The sequence below is a fragment of the Dreissena polymorpha genome, chromosome 9, assembly GCF_020536995.1.
Source record: "Dreissena polymorpha isolate Duluth1 chromosome 9, UMN_Dpol_1.0, whole genome shotgun sequence".
Classification (NCBI taxonomy): Eukaryota; Metazoa; Mollusca; class Bivalvia; order Myida; family Dreissenidae; genus Dreissena; species Dreissena polymorpha.
The window spans coordinates 3238260-3259249 of record NC_068363.1 but is presented as its reverse complement, the minus strand read 5'-3'; the positions used below and the strand labels follow the sequence as shown (position 1 = coordinate 3259249).

Below are 20990 nucleotides of genomic sequence, written 5' to 3'. Positions count from 1 at the left end.
ATACAATGTTGCATATCTCAGTAGAATTTATTCACAATAATATTGCGCGCTATCGAATAATATAGCACCACATATTTGTTACATGCTCCGTAGTGTATCGTTGCACTCTTCCACACGCCTTATACTTGACAACGTATGATACTCGCTCGGAAAAAAAACGTTTAACGTCTGAGTATAATTTATACACATTTATTATATATTTTTACAAATTCGCTAACGGAAATCATATCCTTCTGCTAACGTTAACCGGTAATTAAGCGTCCATAGACCGTTTGTACCTGTGGCCTTCTCGACTCGTGTTTGAAGCAAACGCAAAATAGTTCCCGTAATAGATTAAAAACTTGAGATTTAAATTTTTAAACGCATACATATGGTAACTAATTTTATCATAATATCTGATTTTTAATAAGAATCCTTCATCCGTATACAATATCTTTGTAAACAATATTTATTGTATCAATCCTCATTTGATTGACGTGTAATATCTATTGGTACCGTTATTTGTGTCATATCTATATTGAATACAATGACACCCATTGTTGAAGAGGCTGATAATTGTAAAGCCACTAAGTTACTGACTAAGTGACAATTAACCAAGGAAAGCATGTGATATGCATAATAAACGTTAAACACATTTTCACAATTTGCAGACGAACTTTTGTGTGCACGTAAGTTTGAAAACAATTGCTTAAATACATGTATTGCCACGCATGTAAAGTCGGAACAAATAAAATTGTATAGGAGGTTTTTGCGTGACGTCACAAGCGGTATGACAATACCGAAAACAGTACTGTTTTCGCGAAAACAGTACTGTTTTCGCGAAAACAGTAACATGTACCGAAAACAGTTAGAATTCCCACCTTTACAGCGTGATAGTGGCGTTAAACTATGATTTTGATGAATGTTTACAACAGTACGCATTTAAATGATGCTTTATATTAATTATTACTTTTTAATAAAATTTATATTAACAAAGACCTATAGATAACACAGATTGGAAACTTCGTGCCTTATCGGACTATCTCTCGGCGGGGTCACGTGGTCGAGAACCTGATAAGTACACTGAGGATCAGCAGACGATTTATTCCATGAATCAATCGGAGTAGTCCGGAGATAGCCGGTGTATCACGATTGCGATAAGATAGCGACGCGTCAGTAGCAACGGCTACGATTATCGAGCAAAGTTATGCGAAAATGTTACGGCGCTATGAAAGGCGGCTGTAACTTGGTCAATAATGATCCGATTTTTATAAAATAAAGTTTCATAGAAACATGAGTAATTATGTTTTTTTATAAAACTCGATTTTATTTACCTACAATAAGAATTTATAATGCCGCGATCGTTGAAGAAATAGCGCTAAGAACTTCCAAATCGCGGCGAGAATGCTGTTGAATAGTTTATTTGAAAGGCTTTTGCTGATAAAATATTCTTGTATATTTTGGTATTTCAAACAGTTAAAACCTTATAAAATATTATTATTTCAAAACGGATAGATATATGTGGACACATAATTGTAGGTCTCTGATTAAAACAACATTACAGTATAAAAAATGCTATGATCGTTCGATCCAAAAACGGTTTCAGTTAGACTTATTTCAATATTGATTGTGTAGATTTTTTCAATAGTTTAATTTTCTTTTTATTTAGATCTTATTCATGAGTTATAGGTTATTAAAGTTTTGTTTGTAATCCAATTTTTTTCTTTTGGTAATTAAATTAAGCTTTAATTGTGTGATCAGTGTCCGCGGCCGGCGAATTATAGTCATCTCACAGCTTTTGTTTGTGTTTTAATAGTAATCTCACAGCTATCTGTTAAAATATGTTTGTATATTAACTTGCATAATTTTTTATGTAACATTGACAGGAAAACTGGTTATACTAATAAACGATATTAAATGAGAATTTAAACCCATGCATTGTACTTTCATCTTGTTTTTTATTCATACCAAGATAAACATATTACCCAGAATAAAAATCTTATTTCTTCGATTTGAGGTGAATAATGACGAAGTTTTTCACAATGAACCAAAGCACCTTTGACGACATGTGTGTATAATAGGGTAAAAGAGCTTAAAATTGTACCATCTTTGTACAAGGCAAAAATCCTTTATATTGAACATTTTCCTCCAGTTTATTTTATTCATACCTAGATTAACATATCACCAAGCATAGCAATCTGACTTAATCTATTTGGGATGAAAAATGAAAAAGTTTATCAAAAAGAACAAAAACACGTTTGACAGCAATCGTGTACAACAGAAGAAAAGAGCTTAAAATTGTACCAACATTGTATAAGGCCAAATACTTTAAATTGATTATTTTCTTCTGGTTTGTTTAAATCTATACTTAGATTAACATCTACCCTAGCATAAAAATCTTACTTCAACGATATGGGATTAGAAATAGAAAAGTTTGTCAAAAAGAAACAAACCACTTTGGCGACAGGTGTGAAAATTGATTGAATGGAATAACAGAATAAAATAGTACAAATTGTACAAAGGCAAAGTCCTTTAAAATACCTCATTTTCGTCTACTTTTTTATAAATCATACATAGATTAGCATCTCACCTAGCATAAAAAGCTTACGTTATCAATATGTGATGCTTAATGAAGATGTTTAAAAAAAATGCTTCGGGCCTTTCAATTTTTAAAAAATTATCGAAAATGAACGTATCCAGTGTTCTCTTTCAAATTCCGATAAATTAATAATTAATTAGAATAATAACTACCAAAACCTAAAGAATTATCAACACAGAAAATAAATACTTATTTTTATTCACACAAAAAATATTCAATATGTCTTTTTTTCGGCGACCGACTTTGCTCACTACGAGAAATTTGTAACGTTGCGCTTTCAGACATTCATTGCTCTGCAAACTGACAACCGAGCGCTAAAAAACACTAATTAACACAGGGGACAAAAATATTTATTAATTGCACTCGTCCTGCAGGACAAGTGCATTAAAATTTTCACTCGTCCTGCAAACACATGCACTTGTCCTTCAAATATGTGTGAAAGAAAGATTGCAAAGAACTGATATGACTGACAATATTTTTTATATCACTGCTTAAATGCTGCTTACTTAGTTATTCATGCCAGCTGATCACAGAAGAAATGTTAACTTACTTTATTTATGAGGAACACAAAATAAATAAATGAAGACAAATTTTTGTTTCCTTTTTCTAATGCTTGCGTGCTTTCCATTTCGGATGGTTGAACATCGCTCGTGCCCCCTTTAAAGAACGCTCGTATGTCAGACATTTTTCAGATGAAATTCAGACTGGTTTAAAACCGTACTTTGCAGTAAAATAATTCTTTAAAAAAATCAATACTTATAGTGAATGAAGTCAGATGGTTCCCTGTCAACATGGACGCGCAAAGTTTACACCAAAAAGCCAATTTTTACTCGGGACACAGTCTCGCATAACAACGCGCACCTGCTGTATGAAATTTTCAATTACGATTTCTGGTTCATTATCGTTCTACTTTCAGAATAGATATGCTTTAAGAAATGATTTTATTTAATGAAAAAGAGTCTTACTGGTCAGAAAATATATATTTTAACATCATTTTTTTTTCACTTGTCCTGTAGGACAAGAGCTTTAGTGGAATTTTTGTCCCCTGTAACACATTAAGATTGTTAATAACAATATCAATATAATATAAACTACCAGATCATGCTCAGAATACCCTACGACAACAACTATTAACGACTAATTACGAAGAATAATTGATTGCTTTATAACAAAATGGCCGACATTAGCTGGAACAGGGAAGAATCTACAGGTACACCGGCATCTCCAAAATCAATGTCACGTGACCCGCGTCCGCCGTTAGATATTATCGCATATCGCTATCGCGAAGAGGAGAGTTTCCAATCTGTGTTATCTATAGGTCTTTGATATTAATTACAAAAAGAATCCACATTCATTTTCTTTTTTTGATATACGAAAACAGTAAAATGTATGCCCGAAAACAGTGTTTTAATATATGAAAACAGTGAATATTAAGACTAAAACATCGCTTTTTCCTATGCATGGTTTAAAAAAGAATAGTAGTTTAAAGATATTTCAACATATATCGTGACATTTTCTTTCGACGATTGGGCATTTTCCGGTGTAAACATGCGTACCGCGCATACTCGACGGAAGTTACGTGTTGTTTACATTGACTATACATAGCTCCATCAACGATGACCTTATTTATCATTTCATGGCTATACAGACGGTAAATTAACATACTTTTGTTCAAATATGGTGCTTTTCATGCCTTTCAGCTAATCCCTAAATATCACCAGTTATGAATAAAGTTTTACTTTATTTAACAACAACTTATTTAATCAATAAGGAGACTGTATTTGGCACGTGCAAAAACAGTTATATAATATATTTTGTAGCATAAGGGTCCTTCTAGAGGCCCTTACAGGAGGTATGACCCTGGGGATTTGACAGAAGCGTACCAGGCTGTGGTAGAGGATGGGATTTCAGTGGAAAGAGCTGCAAAGATGTTCGCAGTGCCCATAACCACTTTAAAAGATCGGGTTAAGGGCAGAGTTGACATAGACACTTTAAGATCAGGGCCGCACACTTTGTTCATGTTAGATCAAGAGGCATTTTTAGCTAGCCATTTGCAAACAATGGCTGAAGTAGGCTACGGCTACTCACGCCAGGAAACCACAATTTAGCATCTGACTACGCTGTACATGTTGGTATAAAACAAAAAGCGCAAACATTAGGCTTTGACTGGTTTTATGGCTTCATGTCCAAATGGCCAAATTTGAAGTTGAACAAGCCTAGAAGTCTTGAACTATCACGTGCCATGTCTGCTAATCCAATTTCCATCAACAATTTCTTTAAAGAACTGACAAACATAATGAATAAATATGACTTAACAAGCAAACCTGAATGCATATTCAATATCGACAAGAAAGGACTGAATGTTGAACAAAACCCCCCAAAAATTGTTTCTGGAAAATTATGCAAAATCCAGGCAGTTACATCTGGAAAGTCAAAAAATGTTACTTTGATTGGATGTGTTAGTGGTGTCAGACACCAAATACCACCTTATTTTGTGTTTCCAGGTAAGCGTATGTTGGACTCCCTTTTAGCAGGAGCTACCCCTGGAGCAGCAGGCACAGTCACTGAAAGTGGATGGTCAAATTCTGTTGTATTTGACCATTACATGAAAAATTATTTGTTGAAGTATTTGCCAGCTAGAGACAGTGGTTATGTTCTCATATTATATGATGGCCACAAGAGTCACGTATCTTTGCCGTTAATTGAATGGGCAAAAAAAGAACACGTAATTCTGTTTGTTTTGCCCCCTCACTGTAGTCATCTGTTACAGCCCTTAGATGTCAGTTGCTATGGGCCCCTAGAACATGCCTGGAATTCTGCATGCCATAGACACATAAGAGAAAGGGGTGGTAATGCAATCACACGGTATGAAGTGTGTGCCCTTGCTTGCAGAGCTTACACAAGTACCCTGACTGCCTCAAATATTCAGGCAGCTTTTAGAAAGTCGGGTGTATTTCCCTTAAATCCAAATGTGATAAGCCCCTTGGATCTGGCTCCATCAACAGCTTTCAAAAATAACAACTCGACTCAAGCTGTTCCTGAAAAATCAGATGAATCTTTTTTTCAAACAAAAGGTGGTCAAATTCTAAAAAATGTTCAACAGCAAAAGCCAAGGAATACCCTAAGTAGAGTTGTGGGAGGCAGAGCTATAACAGAATCGCCAGTTGTTGGCGCAATAAAGCTTCACTTGAAGTCACAGAGCAAACAGTGTAAAGATGTAGAACAGTGTATCATCTCTTCCTCTGTACCCAGTACCTCCGGCCTTCCGGTGAAACGAAAGCAGCCCCCAGTTGAAGAGGTGGTCAGCTCCGACTCAGATGATAGTGACATTGCAGAGTCTGACAAGTGCATTATGTGCAAGCTCTTCTATCCCCCTTCCACTGACACAAAGCTTTTATTCATTAACATTGTCAAGTGGGGATGTTGTGATTTGTGTCAAGGATGGGTACATTTGACATTTTGTACACAAATCAATCAAATCAAAATCAAATAAATTTTATTTTGAGTCGGCAAGACAATAACAAATAACATAAGCTGTGAAGCTTTTGAACCGACTATACAACAAATGTAAACAGTAAAACAAGAGTAAAGAAGCTAGTTAAAAGAAAGACAATCACTTGGGTATTAAAATACAAATACATAATCAGAAGAAATACAAATACACAAACAGTCGATACAATTTAAGGCATACAACACAAATTAGACTACTTCCTTACTTTCCTGCTGGTATTGCACTAGGAGGGGCAATTTAAGGCATGATATTATCATCATCATGGCACTCATGGGGTTAAATATGTTTAAAACAAACAAATCAATGTAAGGATGAAGATTAGCTGGACCAGCAGCAGAGTCAGTGCAAGAAGTTATTTATAATGACCAGGGAGTAATAAAGCATGGATGGAAACCAAAAGCAATATAAAGCAAAAATAAACGTACATTTGCAACCACAAATAAAACAATATGAGACAGTCATCGAAATTCAGATTTAAATCTACAAGCAAGTCGGGCTAGTAATATGGGAATTTGTACTAGCCCGAGTCAGCTTTTACTAGCCCAAACATTTTTTTATTAAAATGCAGATACAAATAATATAAAACATCAAAAGAAGCATTCATTTATTCAACAATCTTGAGAATACATTAAAACTCTCTGATTTATTTCATCCTCATCGACCTCCAAGTCAGCTTCCTCATCTAATCCAGACTCTTTTGTATCCTGAAACAAGAATAAATTACTTTCACACACGATTTCAATCTAATCAAAATTATAAATATATACATACAGTTTAGGTACAAATTAGCAGAACAGTATCCCATATACCCACGCAAAAGAGAGAGCAAACCACCAGAAAATAGAAACTTGAGTTGGCGCTCGCTTTCCAGGTTTCGCCCCCGCGACGTATTTCAATAACTGTTCGGCCATTACACCCTCTGTGAACCGAACGCAACGCAAAACATTTATTTTCATAATAGTAATCCGGGAACCACAAAACCATGTGCTTCGGCTGATTGCGCAGCACATGTGCGCAATGTGTTAAATACATAAGCGGCAGTTGATATAAGCGGCTTAAAACTTTATTTATAAATATTGAAAATGAAAGTGGAACTCGTTTTTTGTTTTCTGAATTTTTCAAGCACGTCGGGCTTGTAATATTGGATTTCCTACAAGCCCGAAAGAAAAAATACTAGTTTTTTGCTGTCGGGCTAGTGCGAATTTCGACGACTGATGAGAGTTTAAAAGCTGTGTAGGAAGCTGCTGATCTATTCCTGTGGATAGGACTAAAAACTGCAATAAGAGAAAAGGAAATAAAAAACTGAACACAAAAAGAAACACAAAAGTGCGACCCGATAAGACTTATCTAAGAACGAATATCATCTCAAATCAGATTTGGGGTGAACTGATCAGCAGCTTTCTCACAATAAAACAAGTAACATAGCGAAAAGCAACACAACTATGAGCAACACAACTATGAGCAGGCACAGGCAAACTAATATATTAAAGCAAAATAAAATACAAAAGCAAAAATAAAATACAAAAGCAGAAATAAGGACAGCAGAAGCAGCCGAAGAACAAAACAAAGAAAGCAGTGTGGCATGCCGCTCCAGATCTGTGTGCCAGCTATGCGAGCCTATGTGACATTGCATCCTGAGCATTTACATTCTTTACCATTCCAGTGCACAATAAAGCTCTTAAATTGATTAAAATTGCTCGCTTTTCTGAAGCTGTCTGGAAAGGAATTCCACAGAACTGGAGCCGCATGCCGGAAACTGCTACTACCGTACTTTGATGACTTAACCTGGGGAATCTCTAATAAGTTGGTGTACCTGAAATGGTAACAAGAGTCACGTTTAAACACTAGGTCATTTAAGACAGGTGGTGCCATGTTATTTATAATTTTGAAAGTTTCAAGTGCCATAGATCTGATTCTTCTGATATACAGGCTAGGTAGATTTGCTTTACTAAGTAATTGATCATAGGAACTACAATAATCATCATATACAAAACGTAGCGCTCTTTCCTGTATTTTTTCAATTTTATCTGTATTACGTTTACCGCAGAAATGCCAAGTTAAAGGGCAAAAACTGAAATTTGATAAAATAAATGAATGAAAAATGGTCAGTCTACTTAAGCGACAGAGGTTTTTCCCTATTCTCTTCAAGATATTAAGTTGCTGAGCTGCCTTACTGCATATACTACTAATATGACTATTAAAATTTAAGTTGGAGTCCAAGTTTACGCCAAGGAGTTTGACTACATCATCACATTTTATGTTAGCATTTCTTATATCAAAAGAGGGATTTCTTGAAGAAGTTCCTTTTTCTACAGCGATTGCTTGAAACTTGTCGGGATTGGCTTGCAAGTTGCATACAATTAAAAGTAAACCAGTCTATTAGAATATTGCTCTCTTCTTGTAGAACATTTACTAAATCATCAAAATTTGAGGTACAGTACGATAATGTGTTGTCGTCAGCATAGTTATAGAGTGTACCCTTATGAATGAAGTAAAATATATCATTTATAAATACATTAAATTGGAGAGGACCGAGTATAGAGCCCTGTGGCACGCCCTTGATAATGTGTGCCCATGAACTTACTGAGCTGCCAACTTTAATTTGTTGTTTCCTATGGGAAAGGTAAGATGTTAAGAGGTCGATTGAGGTTTTAGAGAGGCCGTAACATTTTAATTTACATAAAAGAATATCATGAGGTAGGCAATCGAAGGCCTTAGATAGGTCCATGAGAACAGCAGCGACATATTGGTAAGAGTCTAATGCAGTTTTCCAATCCTCGACAAGTTTCAATAGAGTTGTTTGGCATCCATGTCCTTTTCTGAAGGCACATAAGAAATTAATAAAAAATTTATCAAAATGTAATGTAAGTTGGTTTGCAAGTACTTTTTCAAAGATTTTTGAAGGAGCTGGTAGTATGCTAACAGGTCTGTAGTTTGATTTTTCTAGGGGGTCGTTTTTCTTGTATACTGGGGTTACCTGTGCCTGCTTTAGTCTATCCGGAAAAATTTCGGTATCAATAGATTTATTTATAAAATGTGTATTGAAAGGGACCAGTGACTGCGAACCTAATTTGAGTAGTTTGACAGATATTTTATCAATGCCTGTAGCTTTTTTAGCATTAAATTTATTTAAAATATTTGAAACTGTGAATTGTTCAACATGTTAAAAGTTAAAACAATCTTGAGATATTCTGCTCTAGAATTTTTTCTATACTAGGAAAAATCAAAGTACTAAGGCGGGGTGACTCTTTCCTTTGCCCTAAGTGTACTGCTGAAGATTAATAAAATAGACAGCTGACATAATAAAACTGTAAATAAGTTCTTAAAACTGTTAATTTCTGTTCAAACTAGTTAAATACAGTTTAAATATGTTCATTTTTTAATTGGACCATACCCCTTATCTTTGTTGAAGAGTATGGAACTATTTACTATTAGTGCAACACGACCGTCGAAAATACCCCACCCGATACTTTGAACACAGCCGGTGAGTATCTGACATTTTTCTTTATTGTTAACAAGTATACAACTTTTCTGATTAAGTTTTTTATACAAATCTATTTAAAACAAATTTGTTTATGAAAATATTCATGACTTTCATATTTATTTGCATCATTTATATTGCCGTTTGTTGAAAAATCGTTATATCGTTGAAATTACCCCACACCAGGATATGTTACAACTTTTTAATAAAATTTATATGAATTAAAAAAAATCCACATTAATTTTCCTTTTTTGATATACGAAAACAGTAAAATGTATGCCCGAAAACCGTGAACAATATATACGAAAACAGTATGTATTCAAAATGTTAGCAAGAAATAGATATCGATAAAACATAACCAATACTATTTTATTCATTTGTAATGAAATTAACTATTTCAAGAAACCACAAACAGCATACCAAATGGGTGTTATAATTGATCGCTTTAATATATTTGTTTGCAAAGTCGGCAATGTATGATTAAAGCAGCAGTTCGTGTCTTCTTTTGTGTTGCATTTTCTATAAATATCAAACTGTGATCATTAATGGATTGTAATTAGAGAAAAACTAAAGAACATGATTGGTATAATTTGTTTGTTGTTATCACAATTCCATAATCGTAATTTTAATTGTTTCAACAAACATTGTTGTTTTTCGTGTAGATTGATTAAAGCAATCATAAAAGAATTACTCAAATCAACCGACTTATTTCGATATAAAAAGTTGGAAGTTCAGTCTTGAATCCTTCTTAATACTGTTCGAATTCATTGTGATAACGTGTGAGTGACTTACAATGGCAATTGACAAGTGTACCGTGTTTTCGTTCATATGTACGGATAGCTGTATCCTGTGTGAGGTAAGAGATATACTTAAATATTTATGGTCCGTATTTTTCCTATAACTGTGTCATTCAACAACGACTTATTTTCTTGCATTAATAATTAATTGTCAATAGCAAAGAATTTTGCGCGTTTCTGACATCCGTACTTGACTATAACAATATTCTACGACTTCACATTCTATATTTACTTTTAATTTATTTGCATTCGAGTATAAATAATTTCACATCAATAAATATTGTACAGAAATTTGTTACTTTAAGATATGCAACCTATGAATTCATTGTTTGTTTGTCAGTCGTTATCAAACACTTTCAATTGTTTGTATAAATATAGGGGTTCATTACGTTTTTTGGAGTGTATTGTCACAGTTATCTGTCAGGTGTGAAACCATTGTTTAATACCGGTATACATGTTTTTTTAATCCAATTACGCAACTGTAATGTGCCATTGCCCTAAGGGATTTATCTGCATTATTACCTTAATCCGGTCATAAAAATGGTTGATCGAAGTGACACCAGACGGATAAGTGAAAATAGGGAAGAAATCTGCTGAAATAGCGCTTTAAAATGTACTGTCCGAAAAGTAAGAATCACCAAAAATATTAACCGAATACTTATAGTAATTGCGGTATGTTTCATGTGAATGAACGTTAAATGCCAGATGTTTTATAGTAAAATAAGAGTTTTGAGCAATATTTGTAAGGATATTGAGTATTGTAGGAATTATATCCTTTGCTTACGTTACTCATTTGTTTTAAATTGAACATGTTATATTTATTCGCACTAATAATTTTGGACTGTAATTTTGTTGTTATGGAGTCTTTTGATTTGAAAGGACATACAATTATTTAAGCAATTTGACAAACAATCGGGGTTTTGATAGTGATTATGTTTACAATTATTATTAAATGAGACCAGAAAATATGTAAAGATACGGCTAGCAAATTTCTGTGTTAAAGCATTTCAAGGTAGAGCCGATTATATGAGTCGCATTCTAATAAAACTGGGCATAATGCATGTGCGTAAAGTGTCGTTTTAGATTAGCCTGTTCAAACCGCACATGCATTATGCCCAGTTTTATCAGAACGCGACTCATATTATCATGCTTGTATCCCTTTCAATTATACACACGCATTCAGAAGTGTTTTTTTTCCATTCTTTTAAGTATGCCATACCTGGAGTCATTTTAAATGCCAGGGCATCACGAAATCTCTTGAGAAAAGCTAGATTGATCAGAATCTAGAATTCTACTGTATATCTTGTCGTAGTAATTCTGATGGCACTTTAGACTATAAATCTGGATTGCTTCTTCTTCATGGTGACTCAAAAGGCGGTATCGAAAAGCTAAACTCGGGCGTTAAGAGACAGAACCTGTTGCACAGCAACACTGATTAAAACACCCTTTGCCGGTAAAAAACCCTGCCAATGAAAAAGAAAATGAGCAGAGCGGTCAAGAACGCCATCCGCAAAAAGAAAACTTTAAAAATTGATGTCAAGCTGTTGCCTTAATTGTCAACACATTATGCATGAAATGTATTTCTTTATGCTGTGATTAAAATTCCCTTATGCTGGGATTATTTATAGGCATGTGACTTTAAAGCTGTCGTCTTAATTGTCGTTGCGATCAGCACATGTTTAAACTTTAAAACACGGTCGGATACGGAACATCATAATTATTATGCATCTTATTATGAAATGTGATTTATTTCCAGAATGTCTGTATGTAAAACATTGAATTTAATTTTGTCTACTCTACCAAAAATACCAATATTTAACATGTGTTCATTAATAAAATATATATTTTGATGTGTTCTTTTATATAACCATTGACTTAATTACAGGTACCGTCTTAAACATATTTGAATCTTCGCTCAAATGCTTTCTAAAGTTATCATATATTAAATCATGATTTAATGGAAATAGCACGATGTAAAGGCGGGAAATCTAACTGTTTTCGGTAAATTTACTGTTTCCGATACAGTGATTTTTTTTGCTCAAATTTACAGCCGATTTTCGGCTGCTTCTCAATCGCAAAAAAAACACGTTTTTTCCCAAAAATCTGACCAAAATTTCCCAAAAAAAGCCCAACTTCCAAAAAAAAAAAAAAAAAAAAAATTTTTTTTTTTTTTTTTTTTTTTTAGAAAGAAGTCTCATATAACTTAATTAGGATTTCATAAATCTAGGTCTCAACTTTATTTTTTTAAACATCTTACAAAATATGTAACTTGAATTTAGTCTTTTTTGTCCATAAATAATTCCCAAACTTGCCACTTTTATTGATTAAAAAAAATCCCAATTTGACCAGACTCCTTTTCTAGAAAACTCCCTGAACATGCACTTAAAAACAATATCACTTCTGTTACTTATAATCTTATTTATTATGCTTAATTTTTCCCAATTTCATGGTTTATCGCGATATTTTTCCCAATTTCACGGTTAATCGCGCTAATTTTCCCAATTCAAAAGGCACAGGCTGTAACAAATTAAAGCAAAAAAAATCACTGTGATATCATGTCCTCGTATTATATAATGCTTCCATTTAAAACAGTAATAACATGCTTATCGTACAAAAGAAATAATTAATATAAAGCATCATTTAAATGCGTACTGTTATAAACATTAATTAAAATCATAGTTTAACGCCACTATCACGATGTAAAGGTGGGAAATCTAACTGTTTTCTGTACATGTTACTGTTTTCGGTATCATGTCCTCGTATTATATAATGCTTCTATTTAAAACAGTAATAACATGCTTGTCTTAAAAAAGTAATAATTAATATAAAGCATCATTTAAATGCGTACTGTTGTAAACATTCATCAAAATCATAGTTTAACGCAACTATCACGCTGTAAAAGTGGGAATTCTAACTGTTTTCGGTACGTGTTTTCGGTATTTAGTCATACCCCGTCACAAGAGGGGTTTTCCGTTACTAAAAATAGAATGGCCTTCAAACCTCTCGATCGCGGCCATTTACATTGTATTAGAGTAAAGATAGTCGGAAGACTAAATACTGACAATTTAACAAAACAAAATGATAAATACCCGTATTCTTTCTTAAAGTAAGACTTAAATAAATGATAATTTAAAAATAATAAAACGTATAATAATTTGATTATAATTATAAAAATTAAGTGGTGTGGATGCGATAGTGTTATTTTTCATCAGCGATAGAAATTTGTTGAAAGAGGTGCATAATTGAATCATTTAAAAAACAAAGCCCTAAAAAAGCGCAATACATTACAATCTTTCAATGTAGTTTTAATTTTCTTTTACATTTAATGAATTTTCGTTTCGTTTTACATTGAATGAAAATATTAATAAATTTTAGCATTGAAATGGAGAAAAAAACACCTGCATATTTTGAAAATTGAACTGTTTTACATGTTTATTGAAAACACTTTACTAGTGATAATGAGCGATATAAATCTAGCATTTTATGATACCATAAATCTATACATTTAATTTATTTTACGCAAGTATTTTATATCCCTTCTATGATCAAACGTGATTGCTTGTTTTCATGATGATGTTTCAAACACCGCAGTAACGCACGATCTTTACACGTTATAGCAGAGTTTACATTTGCAGGTTAAATACGTTAAGTGTGTAGCAGTAAATTAGTACAATATTTTAAATTTATAGTTCTTAAACACTTTATTGTTATGCTTAAACTGGCTAATATATATACCCTGTACAGTTTCTGTTAATCCATTTATGACAAATGTATATTTTTTAAATATGTTCAAATATTTTATTAAAGCATTTGTTAAGTATTTGGCTTAAATGACTGCTCAATCTGCCAAGAGATGACCTGGAGGTATCATAAATTGTGTTTAATGACCAGACACATGTGGTTTATTCAGGATATATGTCCTCGGGTTTATGACACTCTGTTTTCTTAGTAATTGTCTGGACAGTACCCGATTATAACGAGATAATGGGTTTGTGATGAACAAAGGTGCAATTAAACACTGGGGTATAAATGCTGAAACAAAGAGTGTCCAAATTGGTGTGAACAATTAAATAAAAACAGTTACATTTATCAAGAGGATTAAGTTAATCTTTAACAAGGTAAGTTTTTACAGGCATATAGGTTCAAATCAGTTTCTATATGTTGATTACATTAAATCAATCTATTGTTGTTTATTTTCGTCCTTATTTGTGTTCGTTCATTGTATTGAATTTATTCTGAAAGAATTTCAACTTCTGAGTATTTTGTTGTTTTTAAAAAGGGTCACAAATATGTGTCAAGAACAGATTGTTATGATAATCTAATCACGATGCGGTTCATCAAACGCAAACAATAGCAGAATGGCCGCAGTTTTGACGGCCAAAATTCGAGCATGCGCAAACGTGACGTCATTATCGGAATCCCCAAAACCTCCTATTTTAAGTAAGCAATTCTAGTACATAGAATTACACTAGCAGTGACGATTTTCAGAAAATTTCTGCCCAAAAATTTAGTTCAGATTCTAGTATGAAGATGCTTCAGCCTATATTCTTATCAATTTGTGCATTAGTTTAGCAACCAGTTTGTCTCGAAGGTGTATTGTACAAATCGTTTTATTCTGTAAGCTAGAATAAGCTAGAAAAAAATAAAAATCTATGGATCAATTTTTCTGTTTGCTAGAATATGATTTTGGCATGTATGGAAGAATGTCATTAAATGCTTAAAATTGATAAATGTAAACATTGGAACTAAAAAGCTCCGTTAATAAACAAGAATACTGTAAAAGAAAGAGAAAAAACATATCCACAACTGTGCTCGAACCATTGACAGTAAAAATGAGCACTTACACCACTCAGCCATCTTTGCTCATACAGTCAATTAATGGTGTATTTTATTCTTTATATTTGCAATCATTGTAGTGGCACAAAATTTAATGCTAACAACAAAACTCTCCAAATTATCATTTTGCATTTGTAATGCTTGATAATTTTCAGGTTTTTAAATCTACAAAAGATGCATATAATGGATACTTTAGAGCATGGTATATTTGCGAATCTGAAACATTTTTGTCAATAAACCAAAACGTGAAAAGGTTTCTTTTATAGGCATGTATGAAATATGGTTAGTCTAAAAATGTGAAATCTATAATTTCATGTTTAATTTCAGGCATACATGCTAGAAAGCAGTCAATTACTATGGCAACCACAGGGGCATCAAGAGTTGCACAACTGGTGTGTTATCTCCTCTTCCGACTGCTTTTACCATGCGTTCTCTTAGTCGGTAAGAACCACCGTTTATACTTGTCTGTCCGTATTTCAAGGGACCCGTCAATCCTGCTTTTGTTGCATGCAGGGGCATGTTACTTAATGTGGTGACATTGTTAAACATGTTGAAGTTTGTATGTTTATGAAATTGAATATTTATCAAACTGAAAGTGCTTTTTAATCTTCATAAATCAAAATAACATAACTACAATAGATTTTTATCTTGCTTAAAATGTCCGAATCTCACAAATGAAAATTGTGGAAGTCAAAATACTTTAATCAGGGGTATTTGGTCAGTTTATTGCAATCGGTAGTTAAAAAGGGCCATTATATGTTAAAACTTCTGTGCTTACATGCTTGTGCAATGGAATCAATTACAGGCTTGGTGAAATTGCCGGTCCGCCGGTCCTGATCGGCAGATTTCCATTTGGTCCGGCAGGTTTAACAAGAATGTCGGTCCTGGCAACCGGCAAAATGTGAAATGAATGCAAACAAATAATATTTTTTCAAAGTTGAAAATTCGAAGAGCAAACGCCTTACTACATCATGAAAATGAAATCACTCATGGTTTTGATGTTTTCAATAAGTTTGTTTCGTACAATTAGCAAATCCAACTGGATACACAACACCTACTTCAAACTCAGTTGCAAAATCGGCAACTGCTTTCTTACAAAAAAGATCTTGATATCTTTGACATATTTTTCGAGTACATAAGGAGATAAGGACATTAAAATATGAATTTCTTTATAAAGCATGGCTTTAAAAGGTTGTTTATAAAATATAAACAATGTTCTAGTGATATCTTTATAACATGCACTCCTCATAGGTCTCCAAAAATATTATCATTTTACATTGTAAAGGTTAGTGTCCGTTTACTGAATTTGATTCGAAAAGGAGATTGCTTAACTGTGTGACACTGAAGAAGATATGGAGATTGAAGAAGATTGTCCAGACTATCAAGACGAATTGATTAACACAGAAAAACTGTTATCTTATTAGGATAAAGCACTGGCAGTGGCTTGTTGAGCTAAAATAAAGGGTTTATGTTAATGTACATAATTGTGTTGTTGTTTTTTTCGGTCCGGCTAAATTTTCTCCGGACCGGCACATTTTCTGAAATGCATGTCCGGATGACTGGCAGAGTTTTTTTTTCCAATTTCGCCAAGCCTGCAATTAACCTCAAATCCTTGGAAAAATATGCTTGGACAAACAGAAAGACAAAATGATTTTTTTTTTAAACATAGCACGACCAATTACTCAATGCAAACCTAATTAATCTTCCAAATTGGTTATACTACAGGATTTAATGCGTAACATCTTAATATGGGCCATCTTCTGGAAGCATTAAAACAAATTCCTTACCTTCTATGTCCCCCTCCCAATAAAGACAACAACAAAGACTTGCAACTCGGATAATTTGTCCCCTTTAGTCTTCACCACATTATTTGACTGCAGTTACTTGTCTTGGAAAGTACATGTATCGACGAATGCCGCTTATTTTACAGGTGCTGTGGTGAGATACAATGCTGTGTCGTTTTTGTACACGGTGTTCTTGTTGCTGTGTCCACTCATGCCAGCCCCAACATCAGTAACAATCAGAGGTACATAAACTCACAACTTTTCAGTTAATAAGGCTCAATTTTTTGTTTTCGACTCAAGCACTACTTTAAAGTACCACTAGTTATCTTAAGAATACTAAAATGTACCCGGGTATGTACAATAGGCTTAAAAGCAATCAGTCGTACTGCGGGATACTTTTAAATATATTTACCGTTCCTCGTCAGGGCCCTTAATCTGTCAAATTCACGGCCGAAATTCGTCTGCATTCCCCCAACTGAAAAGTATACTTTTTTCCCCTTTTGGGAGGAAAAATTCCCCCCCCCAAATTTTTTTTTTTTTTTTTTTAATAGATACATGTGTCTCGTAATTATTATATCTCAATTCTATTTTAATTTAATCTTGTCAAACATAATTAATTATGAAAAAAAAACAATGAATATAGTGCAAACATGTACAAATGTAATAATTAGAGAGTAAGTAAAAAATCCCAAACCCAAAAAGGGAAACGCCGTGAAAATTCCCCCTGCTATGGGTAGCAACCCGCTTCCCCTAAAATGGATTGAGGGCCCTGCTTGTGTGTTTAAGGAGAATAGTTTAAGAGTATCAGGCGTACTTTTAAGTAGTTCCTGAACTGATTATGACTAATCAAGCATAAATAAGCCAATATGTTCAAATGTTATTATTTGGTTATGACTTGTTTGTAATAAAACCATATACATGCCTAAAATTAGTAGAAATTAGGCAGCAAATGGTAACATTTACAAAACAAACTGTTTTCTTTACAACCTTTAAAAGTTTGTTTCATGGTTGCAAACATGTAGGTTATTTCATAAGCATTATTTAGTACTGTTTTTGAATTTGTTCATAATTTGAATTTGATAATCTGGTATTGTCCAACAAAGTTTTAGTTTGCTATATAATAAGTCGGGATAACAGTTTAAGAGTTTTGTGACCTGGTAAATTGATCATATGTGGAAGTTTGAAATTAATGCATATGTTAATCAAAGTTATTAGGGCACTAACTATGCAAAAGTCTTGTTACTTGTGACATGGCTATTATAAACAAAAATTAATCGCTGGATTTTAATGTATTCCTTTAAATGATTGTACATACTTGTTTAAACATGCTTGAACCAGGGTTTTTTTTTACTAAGAAAGTGACGCCAATATTCGACGTCTTCCCCTACCAGAATTTTTCCCCTAAAAATACCATTTCCCCTCCAAAAATATAATTTTTCACCAAAATATTATATTTTACCCTCAAAGAAATGGTTTTTTTCTTTTGGGAAGTCGACACTTATCCAATTTGTACCATGTACAACGATCTCGCTCTCTCTCTCTCTCTCCTGACGAACACTCAAATCTGGGAATCCCAGTGATTCTATATATAACTCTTAAATTACGTCATGGAAACCGGGCAACTAATCGTATTAATCATGTGACTATTTTACTGGATTTCGGTCTTGCGCGAGAAGGGTGTTTCGTCAATTAATTACCGGAAACCAGTCAAATTTTCATCCGGGTTATGTGAAAGCCAAGATATAAACGTTAAAACAGGAAAAAGTCTCACAATTGGCGTTCATACACGAACAAAATAAAACATTCGGACTAGGAAAATATTAATTGACGCATTTTTTAAGAATGAATCATCAAAAACCGTTGAAACCCAGAAGGATTCGGAGGTACATGTAATCAACATCAATTTATACTGTCGGATTATTGTGAAAGTAGACAATTGGCAGCTGCCGCACCTTTCCCTTCCAATACTGTAGCAGATCTAGATCGTCAACCCATTCATCATGAAATTGAAATCATAATATTGACATCGTTCCCCGGCCCCAGTTGAAAACATTTCCCATTATTAGATCTACACCTGCAACTTTATTTAGGACTTTGACTTTAAAATCATACTTGTTCATGTGTTTAAGAACAAAAAGGTCAGAGACATGCCTCTTTTTCTAAAAAAAAAACCTGAAGTCTGTAGGTGAGTTATAGACATTGAAATGAACAGTTTTTATTTTTTCCCCAAATATGTCTCTTTTGCGCTTGATTTTCCCCTTTTACCCAGCGTCCAGCGTCTTCCCCTTTTTCTAAAAAAAAACCCTGCTTGAACAGAAATGTATTGAATGACAGTGTTTTAAATTTATTGCATCGTACTGTGAAATCATTTATTTTCGCCAGCACGAAATTTTGCCATTTTTATAAAAATGAAGTTTTTCGTCAGCACTTATTTCGCAAATTCCTGACTTTGAAAAAAAGGCTTCAGTCAATATCCGATATGTTTGTCCAAAATATATCGTGGTTGCGAAAAATCGTAGTGGGGAAAGACGGAGGACACTTGAGATTCACTTGCAGGAGGTGGGGCCTGTTTCTCACATGTCAATATACAAGTCTTTTGTTATCAGGTGACCAGTAATTTAAAAAAATTGCCCCCATTAGTGTATCATTATTATGATTAACGGATTAGTGGGACCGAATAACCGTTAATGAGTATTTGAAACCCGGGTTTGAAACAGTGAAGCCAGTTGCCAATTGGTCCTATTCATTTATTATCATGGCCAAACTAATAACAATCTTACCATTATTGGCGCAAATTAGAGAAGGTGCGAAGATTATTGGTTAAAATTAGTGTTAGCAAACTGTTTGGTCAGTTTTCAATAAAGTTTCAAGAGTTTTGCATCGTAAATATTTTATCACTTAAGTACAATAATTTTCGGTAATGTAAAATTAACAGTGCATTATGGGAGAGCAATTTCATAGGGCAAAGTTCAGATTTAATTGTAATAACCAATGGACGAGTGAGTTTAAATTAAATTGAATGCAATAGGATAGAAAGCAATGTTTTATTGCGTCATACTCAGTCATTCGAAACACGTGCTTTCCGGGGATTTCCTGGAAATTGCGCAAAAATAAAAGTTAATTTTTGAAAACAATTTCCCTACTTTTGGATGAAACTAATCATCATGATTGCTAATTTCTCTTTACCTGTTACGTTTTCAATTGCTACAAGTAACAATTATTTGAAACATGTATTGTAAAACTTGTAAAAGATTTCATTAATTATAAAGATTGATAGCCCATAAAACGAAGCACAAGCTATTTTTACACCTGTATTGTAGTTAAACGCAAACAACCAAACACAAAATGTTTTGTATTTATTTGTAATCAATGCCGAAAATGTGTACAGTAAGTATATACATCACCATCTTTTAATTTTGTTGATTGTCTTTGATCCGGATCTAATCCGGTGCGTGGAGGCTGTATAATCTTCTGCACAAACACTGAAAAACACAATACACACAATAGGTAATAAAGTTGTTAACAATTAGCGCTTATCATTACAATTCTACCTAAATGAAGCCAACGCAATCGATACAGCTGTACTGCTTTCGCGTTTTAGAGCAATGTCACTTGTAAGTTAAGTACACTGTGTAATCTACACCCTTTTGTGTCAAAACCGGATTTATCTTGATTACGTAACAGACGGAGTTTGTATGCCTGGATTATGTTGGATTTTAGTGCCTCATGCCTTTGGTTATTCAGTCTTAATTTGTTCAAATATGGGACATAATTGTTCGTTAGGATCTTGAATTCGTCAATCGGTCGACAGACGAAATATACGAAAATTAATGCCTGACGATATATAATGGTTTCACAGTATATGACATATAAATATGTGTCTTGTTCTGAGAAAACTGGGCCTAATGCATGTGCGTAAAGTGTCATCCCAGTTTAGCCTGTGCAGTCAGCACAGGCTACTCAGGGACGACACTTTCTGCTTGAACTAGATTTTTGATAAAAA

At 33.6% G+C, this 20990-nt stretch overlaps 1 protein-coding gene across 13 annotated transcripts in view; it reads left to right on the top strand.

Annotated features, from left to right (window-relative positions):
- The first annotated feature begins 532 nt into the window (after nucleotides 1-532).
- LOC127845715 (piezo-type mechanosensitive ion channel component 1-like) overlaps nucleotides 533-20990 on the top strand; it is a 255188-nt gene continuing 234730 nt past the window's right edge. For all 13 annotated transcript variants that reach the window (XR_008033338.1, XR_008033339.1, XR_008033334.1 and 10 more), the window contains exons 1-3: nucleotides 533-668; nucleotides 15531-15644; nucleotides 17134-17229. Coding sequence is in view for 6 of the 13 variants with exons in the window: in XM_052376809.1 (XP_052232769.1) it covers nucleotides 15560-15644; nucleotides 17134-17229 (181 nt within the window). In the remaining 7 variants the exon portion in view is untranslated. The remainder of the gene's footprint in view (nucleotides 669-15530; nucleotides 15645-17133; nucleotides 17230-20990) is intronic.